Source organism: Myotis davidii, unplaced genomic scaffold, assembly GCF_000327345.1.
Source record: "Myotis davidii unplaced genomic scaffold, ASM32734v1 scaffold346, whole genome shotgun sequence".
NCBI lineage: Eukaryota > Metazoa > Chordata > Mammalia > Chiroptera > Vespertilionidae > Myotis > Myotis davidii.
This window is the reverse complement of record NW_006297386.1, coordinates 1,862,639-1,872,661: the sequence shown is the minus strand read 5'-3', so window position 1 is coordinate 1,872,661 and position 10,023 is coordinate 1,862,639. Positions and strand designations below refer to the sequence as shown.

The following is a 10,023-nucleotide window of genomic DNA, read 5'->3' as shown; positions in this document are numbered from 1 at the left end:
AACGGTATGTGGAATGAAGTGGGCGGGCATCGGGAGGCCACTATGGCACGGGGCAAGCACTATGGACAGTCTATCTGAAGTGTACCTGGCGTATAAGACGACCCCCCACTTGGAGGCATATTTTTCAGGGCCAAAAAATCGTCTTAATACGCCGGCAAATACGGTATTTTTTTGCTTTTAGTTTTTCTGTTCCTAAGCTAGTTGCTTTTGCAGTGATTCCTTCTTAGTAACTTAGTATTTAATTATCTTTGACATGTCAATTAAATAGGCATTTCCAAACCTCACCCATGGCTTCCCTGTATATGCATGAGAGGGTAAATATGCATGTGTATGCCTCGCTGGTTTGGCTCAGTGGATAGAACATTGGCCCACGGCCTGAAGGGCCCCAGGTTCAATTCCGGTCATGGGCACGAATTTTAGTTGCAAGCTTGACTCCAGCTCTGGTCGGGGCGTGTGCAGGAGGCAACCAGTCAGTGTGTCTCTCTCACATCGATGTTTCTGTGTGTGTGTGTCTCTCCCCCTCCCTTCCACTCTCTACAAACCAATTGAGCCCTAGCCAGTTTGGCTCAGTGGATAGAGCATCAGCCTGCAGACTGAAGAGTCCCAGGTTCGATTCTGGTAAAGGTCACATGCTCAGGTTGTGGGCTCAATCCCCGGTGGAGGGTGTGCAGGAGGCAGCCGATCAATGATTCGCTTTCATTGATGTTTCTATCTCTCCCTCTTCCTTCCTCTCTGAATTTAATAAAAATACATATTTTAAAAGTAAAATTTTTTTTAAATCAATGGAAAAATATCCTCGAGTGAGGATTAAAACAAAAAAAGTTTTCCACTAAATAAATCAAGCCTCATTACCCATCTGCAGAAACCGTATTGTCCCTTGTCCTTTTTAAATACATTTTTAAGTAAATTCCTCAGTCCTGGAGTATGAACACTAGTCATTGACTGTGCCATATTGGAGCTCCATTTAAAGGAGTAACCCCTGTGGACAGAACTGGCTATGGGACCCAGTGGCCCATTTGTAGTACCAGATATCCAAGACTCAGTGAAAAATTTCAGTTTGACCTTGAGTATCCTTTACATTTGTATCTGATCTTCATTACTTCAACTTTCATACCCATGACCTTCACTCTCCCTTCGCGCCCCCCCCCCCGAACCCCCAGTAATCTGTGAGTCACATACTCTTTTGTCTTATTTCCGTGGCATGCTGTTGAAAAATAACAAGTATAGATGAGATTGCTTTGAAAATTCAAATTACATAATACCAAAAATGAATAGGGACTTAAGCTATTTGTACTATTTTATCTATAGTTTTCTATTTATAAGTTACTTTCCGACACTAAATATAACCCGTGCTGCATTGTTTCCTGTGTGCATGAGATGTCACCTACAAATGCCTTAGCCCCTGTTGGGTAATATTGGGGGAGGGAAAAAAAAGTTTGAGGTTAACTGATGTGTAGATTTGAGTTCCACCGATATATAGAAGCTCTAGTTGGACTAACATTTAAAAATAAATTATGTAGCTTGAATAAAACTTTTTAAAAAGTAGTTTAAACCAGTCACAGGAAGTAAACAAAACATTTTATTGACATGAAACATTGGTAACTAGGCTGAAAATAAACTTGTCTTGATACACAGTTTTTAAGATTTATTTTTTTTTACTTCTTTTATGTGTTTATTATTCTTAAGATTAGTAAACTTTTGTTGTAGATTTAGCTAAATCAGTAAAAATAGCATTGGTTAACCATGATAGAAATGCTTATTTTCTATAATATGGAGGATTAAAATTATTTAAACTAAATGTCACAAATTGCAATTATAAACAGACCTGTCAGCTTACAAATGGTGTAAACTCTGTTGGCCTTTAACTCTACATGCATTCTGATGATTGTCTATTTTTTTAATATATTTTTATTGATTTCAGAGAGGAAGGGAGAGGGAGAGAGAGATAGAAACATCAACGATGAGAGAGAATCATTGATCGACTGCCTCCTGCATGCCCCCTACTGGGGATTGAGCCCGAAACTTGGGAAGGTGCCCTTGGCTAGAATCAAACCCTGAACCCTTCAGGCCACAGGCCAACCCTCTGTCCATGAGCTAAACCAGCTAGAGCATGATTGTCTCTTGAATGCTTCCACTCTTGAGTCCAGAGCCTGCTAAAACAAATGTTTTTCTAGAGGCAGTAATTAAGTACAACATCGCTGGAAATGTGAGGCCTGGGTCCAGCTTTTCCAGAGCTACGGGGATGCGTTGAATCTTTGCTAAGTACATTTTAGTTTGCATAGCTTTGAAATAATCCTACATATGGTTGCACTGTGAGAAAATTCAAAATAGAGTATATATAAATGTCTGCAAGATTAATTCTAATAAAATGTGTGCTTATCTAAGTGACAGGATATCTTATGATATTAAAATTTTAATATTTGTAGAGAACTATATTTTCTGATTAGTCTTATAAAGAACTGAATATCATTTTAAGCTCTTTTACTGATTAATCAAATGAGGCTGTGTTTCTCCTTTTAAGTTCATTGGTTGTCACCCTCTAGTTTATCCTTAGAATCATGATGCTTTATCATCTTTTCTATATGTAGGATTATTTATGAATTGACTATATTGATTATATTTATGATGAAGTAAAAACCTAGTTGCAGCAGTATTGTCTTTAGTAAGCTTTTTGTATGACCTTGAATGTATTTTATAGCATTTAATATTTGTTCAGAATGGTTTATATAAGCGAGATCTGTACAACTGTGGGGTAAAATGTAAACAACTGCACTATTAGGAAGATATTAAAGTAGAGGCTATATTTACAGTGTCGTCTTTCAAATCTAGCTATGCTGTAAACTGATGTTTGCTGTATGCTCCTCCTGATTTGAAATAGATGAAAGAAAATGAACCTATTATCACCATGGTTCACACAATGATTGAGAACTCGGCGCTAAGACCCCAACTGTACCAGCAAGTAAGGTCTTGGACAGTGAATGATACTGCTTTATCATCTGCAAAATCCCTCAGTGACAGTTTTGGTTTATCCTCAGAGTTACTCATAACATTAGTGTTTTTCTTATTCCATTTTTTGTTTCTGTCTACTTGGGAAAATGCAATTCATCCATGCTTTTCAAGATGCTGCAGTATTCTTCGCATGGCTTCGCTGAACATTTTGCTGTTGAATATTGAGTGTGCCATTTTCCTGAAGTTACTGTGCAGAGTATTTGATTGATCTGTACTTGGAGGTCTGCAGTACATTTGCAAAACTTTTACTAATATTGCCATTAATACTGATTAACTGTAAAAACATTTTAACTGATTTTTAGGGAAAACTTAAAAAAAAAAATTTTTTTTCCCTTATGTTATAAGCAGTCCCCCACCCCCACCCAATGTTTTAGGAATAGGTGATATTTGTATGGAAGTTCTTTACATGTAGCTTCTCTACTGTGGTCTGGTAAAACCAACAGTTGGCCATTTCTCAACATACTGGGAGTATCTTCTCCCTGTATTCTTATCATCCTTATGCAGTTATCAAGATAGTCTTATCTTTCCTCATTCCTTTTCCCCAACTCGGAATATATACCATGTAGTTGGCTGGCTTTCATTTAGGACCTTGGTAATCTGCAGATCTGCAAAAGAAGTCATTTTATACATTCTTACCCACTTTTTTATTTTTTTATTTCATGGTCTAAATGTTCTTAGCTGTGTGTTTTGCAACATCAGCTTCTTCCACCTCAACACTCTCAAATTACTGTGGCCTATGACCTGTTAGTTACTTAAATCGTAGAGAAGAAGAAAATTAACTAACATGAAAAATGAATATATGTTTTGACTAAAATATGTAAAACATCTGCTGTTGTTTTTTAAGTGCCTGGAGGTCACACTGGCTTTACAGGCCTCTGGTTTGCTTTGGTCACCTTGGGGTCTCTGCATTGTGGCCTTGCAGCTGTGAAATTGCAACAGTCGGGGGGAGGGTGACTCATTTCTGAGCAGTTTTCAAAACATTGAAAGTATATTTCATGATCGAGCATAGTTTTTCATTTGCAATAAAGAGATAAAGTATTTAATATTTAAAGTTGAACAGCTTTACTTTTCAAAAGAAAACGGAACCTTTCCCTTCTGAAAGTCACCAGATTAAAGAACCTACACACTCCATTCCAAAATATCACCCAAGAACCTCAGCACTTGTTCTGGAGTCGATACCTTTCTCGGTGTCACTGCTGTTGGTTTATTGTTTTATATAACGCTACATTGATCTGAGGTCAAAGCCATTTGGTTTTATTAGGTTAATAAGAATGCTAGCCTGGATGTTCTTGTTTGGTTTGGTTTTTTTTCTTTTTTATATTGACTGCTAATCAGCATTGATGATGCAGACATCATTGCTGATTGAAAGTCTTCAGTCACACTAAAACTTCTAATTGGAGGGTTTTTTTTAAATGTGGAGATATCTGAGATTGGTCTTCTCACATCACTGACCTTGAATACTGAAAGAACAGTAGATTTATATAAATATATTTCCTCATATTAATAATGGAAAGAAAAAGAGAACTAAAATTGATCAGAACAGGAAGATCTGACTGTCTGATATCAACAGCCATGGCTGGGCATGCGAAGGGCAGCCCGTCGCTGTTGACCCTCAGGTGATCACTTTTTTTTTACATCTGCCACCGGGAAAGTACTTAATTTTTGAAGGCCATTGCTACGGGATGACAGTTATAGTCAGCCACATTTCTCAAGCTATGTGTTATAAATTAAAATTACATTTTTTTTCTTCCAGATTTCCTTTGTCATGTTATTATCCAGAGGAAACCTTTATCAGATTTTACATTGAACACTGTTATGCTCTTTTGACATTGCATTATAATACTGTATTAATGGCTCCTAGGTTTAGCCGAAAATATAGTGACAATATAATGTCTTATGACCTGTTACTCTAAATCACCCTGTTCGAGTTTTCTTTCAGGAGGGTCTTTATGTTGGCATTTTCTTAGAAGAAGAAATTACCTAGATAGTAATTATCTTAAAATTAGTCAAATAAGTAGGACCGAAAACTGAATCAAAACAAATGTTAAAGAAATAAGCATCAAGTTTTTAAAATTCCTCTGTATTTATTCTACCATCTTTAATAATTACATTGTTGTATCAGGGTTTTTGTAATATAACTAATCAGTGAAATTAATCACCTGATAAATAATTGTTTTAAAAGATATAGACCAATAGCAAATACTTACAGCCCTGTGAGCATTTTTGAGTCTGCATAAGGTGTAATGTCTAATATTATTAAATATTTCCCCAAAAATCATTTTTGGGGTTTGTGTGTACATATATATATGTTACATACTTAACAAGGGATACTGTAGAAAGTTGAATTTTAATGGACAAAACTAATTTTGTTTTTGCTTAATGCCAAGCCATTTTTTTTTAAGATTATTAGATACCTTATGAAAAAGTTCTGGCTTTCTAAATAAAATGCAGCACATATCCTACACAGTCGGTCAAGTTTGCAACACAAGCTGGAGCAGTGCTCAAGCTCATCTAGTTACTACATGGCCACTTTTATTTGCTTTTCTAATGTTGCTGAAGTACTGCAAACCCAGGACATTTAGGGGACTTTTTCTTTTTTTTTTTCTGAAGATGACTTTGAAAAATGGTAAAAAGTATTGCCATGAAACATTATTTTATGCAGAATTTTATTTAATCTGAATATTAATGAAATTACTTTTTTTTTAGTAGTACGGTTTTCATATTGAGGACTAAATAACAAACTTCTTCAATTCTAGGTGAAATTGTTTTTTTAATAAATTATATCCATCTTCTCTTAAGCACAGCTTTAGCAGTTATCAGTAATGACAAATAGGTCATGCTTAAAAATTAATTATTTAAAGGATAATCTTGTTTTCTTATACTCTTCTTCTGACAGGTAAAAGCACTGGATAGTGGAAGGTTGATTATTTTAAGAGTTTTCTCAATAATGAATATCTAACAATGATATCTAATAATGAATATCTTTATTGAATAATTTCCTAAAAGGTTTAAATAAATTTTTCTGTGATACTTTTTAGGTACAACAAAAATTTAATTTGTGTAAATAATATATTCAGATATCTATAAGGATATGTCATTCTAAAATTATAACTATGCAGTACATGTTTTTCTTTTTTATACTATGCCAACTGTTATGAAAATGAATTGACTAATATTCCGTAGATAAAAATGTTATACCAATATCAAAAATATTTATTACAGGTTACTAAGTTTTCATTTAAAATTACTAGTCTTTTTGTTGTTGACCCTGGGATGTAGGATACAGTTCATATTTCAATCTGGGTGCGGCACTGTCCACGAGTTATGTTCAAATTACACATTCCATTGTTTAGTAAAGCTGTTCTGCATTTAACTTTAAATATTAAATAAGCAAAGTATATTTGAACATTTAGTATCTAAAGGCTTTATACCTTTTAATTCTTATAAATGAAAAAAATTTATTTTGTCATATTACTTAGATTTTTTGTCATGGATCTAAGCATTTTAAAACTTATTTTTCATTGATAGGCGTATACATCCTTTTCTTGGATTTAGGTGCTTTAATTTAGAATGATAATTGACACTCCTCAGAACATATTCAGCGATTTTTACTTAAAAATAGTGCACAAGTATTGACTTTGGTCATTAAATTCATTTTTCATGTGATGTTCATTTCTATGAAAGTTTTGTGGTTTACAATCGCTGTGCATACTCTTAAATTATCACGGGTTCATTTGCATGAGGTACGTAAAAGTCGTGTCTTGAAATGAAACATGAAATCCAGGATTATTATTATATGTTTGGAATGCTGACATTTACCCTGATTCCCACATTTCCAGATCCATTCAAAATTATCTATTTAAATTATGCCTCCTTCTAAAGTTGTAACTGTCAAGCAGTTTTTTTTAAAGAAAGGGCAGATATACTTATAATTTATACTTTCTTATACATTTGTATGTGTATATATGAAATTTAATTTTCTAATCTAGATTGTAGTTGGGGATACAGTACTCCCATCCCCACTTTGAGAAAAAGTGTACCATTTAGTAAACATGCAATGAGCCCCAATTAAATTTTTCCACTGTGAGTTTGTTACTGTCTAGCAGTCAACACAAACTCTTAAAACAAGAGAGATAGTGAAATATTGCCTGCAGAGGCTGTGATGTGATCTGTGTATAACCAACGGGGGTGGCTATTGAAATCTTGGTAAGCACAACCAGAAATGAGCATTTGTTTGACCAAAAGATATTTGGAAGAAGCTGAAGAAACCATGTTTAAATACACTGAATAATTATTATTTACAATATAATAAAACAAATGTTGTCAGTGAACATATATAAGTTTTTTTATGAAATTTGACTTTCATAGTTTATAATATAGGCTTTCAGTTTTATAAGGTTTTGAATGATTTTTTCCTCTTTTCAATTAAACCCATACTTTTCCTCTATTATCTTTTAGTTCTTAAGACAGAAGAACAAGATAAGTCTATATTGTGTATGTGTGTTTATATATTATGTATCTGTATACAATACGTTATAAGCTTTGTTGGTAAAATTGTACTAAGATGTGTTGACATTTGAGTGTACACATACACAGTTGTGTGATTATGTGTATGCTGTGAAGGACAGTTTTGACATTGAAATATGCCTGATTCAAATTATTTGATTCAATATAGTTGCTTCAGTTGTATTTGTCAATTTTCATTAAAATGTGTGTCTTGCAAATGGAAAACGTTAGGTGCTGTATAATTTTCTGTGACCAGCTTATTATTTTGTTTGATAAGCTGAAGTTAACACCATTTTTATGTATCTTGCATATTGTATCACTGTGAAATATTTTTCTATTTTTGTAATGATCTCTGTTTGAATTAAACTTCTGAAAGTATAAGAATCATTAAAACCCCATTTTTATTGTTATATAAACCTAAAATATTAACTATAGGCTAAATGAGCATGTTTTTAAATATTAGTGTTAAAGTTGCTGTATGACGTTTTTCCTTATAGCTGTCACAAGATGAATGCAGAGGCACCTTATACAAATACAGACCCGACGAAGTAGATATTGATGTGAGTATTACTTTGCTGTGTATTGTCAGTGCTGCCATATTCTCTGCCAAAACATTGTAAATAAAGCATGACAAAAAAAAATCCCTCTTCCTTTTCTGCCCTGCAAAGTGACATCAAATGAATTAGCATTTTCTTCTTCTGCACTTAGATTGAATCTGTTCTCCAGCAATCTTCAACCCCCATAGTTAGCAGTCAAATATATTAATAATCACATATGTGAAAGTAAAAGACTACTTCATTAAAAATTATGTCGGACTGAGGACAAAGTAAAATTGTCTAAATGTTTTGGAGAAAGTATCCACCCCTACAAATTCTATCACTCCTTCCTTTTTTATTATTTACATTTCATATTTTTTGAATCATATTTCAGATCGATAGCTTGCCATGCAGTCTTACTTATTTATATCTCATTCTTCCCTCATTTCCCCTGGTTTTATTCATTGACTTGTACCTCTTTCTCATTTCAGTGCACAGTAGTTCCCCCTTATCTGGTCTTGCTTTGTGCAGTTTCAGTGACCTGCAGTCAACACAGATCCAAAATATTAAATGAAATATTCCAGAAATAAGCAATTTGTAAATTTTAAATTTCATCCCATTCTGAGTATCATGATGAAATCTCATGCCACCCCACCCATCTTGCCTATGAGGTGATTAATTCATCCCTTTGTCCATCATCTCCTCCCTGCTGCATACACTCCCCACCTACTTATTCATCACTTGGTACCCATCTCGGTTATCAGATCGAATGTCGAGGTATCACAACACTTGTGTTCAAGTAACCCTTATTTTATTGAATAACAGTAGTGATGCTGGCAATTCAGATATACCAAAATGAAGCTATAAAAGTGTATGTATGGCCAAAACCGGTTTGGCTTAGTGGATAGAGTGTCGGCCTGCGGACTGAAAGGCCCCAGGTTCGATTCCGGTCAAGGGCATGTACCTGGGTTGCGGGCATATCCCCAGTAGGAGATGTGCAGGAGGCAGCTAATCGATGTTTCTCTCTCATCGATGTTTCTAACTCTCTATCTCTCTCCCTTCCTCTCTGTAAAAAAAATCAATAAAATATATATATTTTTTAAAAAGTGTATGTATGTACAGGAAAAAACAAAGTATATGAACCGAAGCCCTATGGATAAGGGGAGACCACTATATCCCATTAGGTATGACCTGAGTTTTGTCTAACAAAGAGAAGGTAGTTTCTTTAATCGATAAATGGCAAAGAAAGTGGAATCTCACATTTCTTGTTTGTCATTATGCAGCAAGGTTTGGGACAGATTTACAGTTTGGGTAAGGTTTTTACTTTCAGACCAGTGGAGAACCAGTTTATTGTGGTATTGAAGTTTTATTAGCATATACTTTGATATTTTCATAATTTAAAAAATGGGGTAGTACCAAGAATTTAAAGCATTAAAACTACTGAAAGTGCCCTATCCGGTTTGGCTCAGTTGGAAGAGCATCATCCCATCTTACCAAAAGGTGATGGGATCTATTCCCGATCAGGGCACATACCCAGGTTGCAGGTTCTGATCCCCAGCACATACCCAGGTTGCAGGTTCTGATCCCCAATCCACTGCTCAATGTTTCTCTGTCACATGGATGTTTTTCTCCCTCCCTCCCTCTCTTTAAAAAAACTACTGAAAGTGATTTTTCCCTACTAAATATTTTTATTTTTACCTGCTCCACCCCCTATCGCCCTCCCCCAACCCTGATCGGGGGCAGTGCCAGCCCACCAACTTTCCACGTTCCCTCCCCCTGGCAGGCCCTGCTCAGTATTTCCCTACTAGCAATATTTTTATTTGCAGTGTTGCAATTAGAAACAATATTTTGTTTATATTCTTTTCTAAGAACATAACAGCATAATCCTATATAAAAGGCTAATATGCAAATTGTCTCCTCCACCTGGAATTTAAAGGGGTGGGGTGGGGCCAGCCCACCAACCGCCCTCGGC

The 10,023-nt window shown here is 35.0% G+C and overlaps 1 protein-coding gene across 1 annotated transcript in view; it reads left to right on the top strand.

Annotated features, from left to right (window-relative positions):
* PLEKHA5 (pleckstrin homology domain containing A5) overlaps positions 1–10,023 on the top strand; it is a 214,240-nt gene that overhangs the window by 169,670 nt on the left and 34,547 nt on the right. The window contains 3 exon segments of the mRNA XM_006773158.2: positions 2,879–2,959; positions 7,468–7,503; positions 8,013–8,075. Of these exon segments, the coding sequence (XP_006773221.1) occupies positions 2,879–2,959; positions 7,468–7,503; positions 8,013–8,075 (180 nt within the window).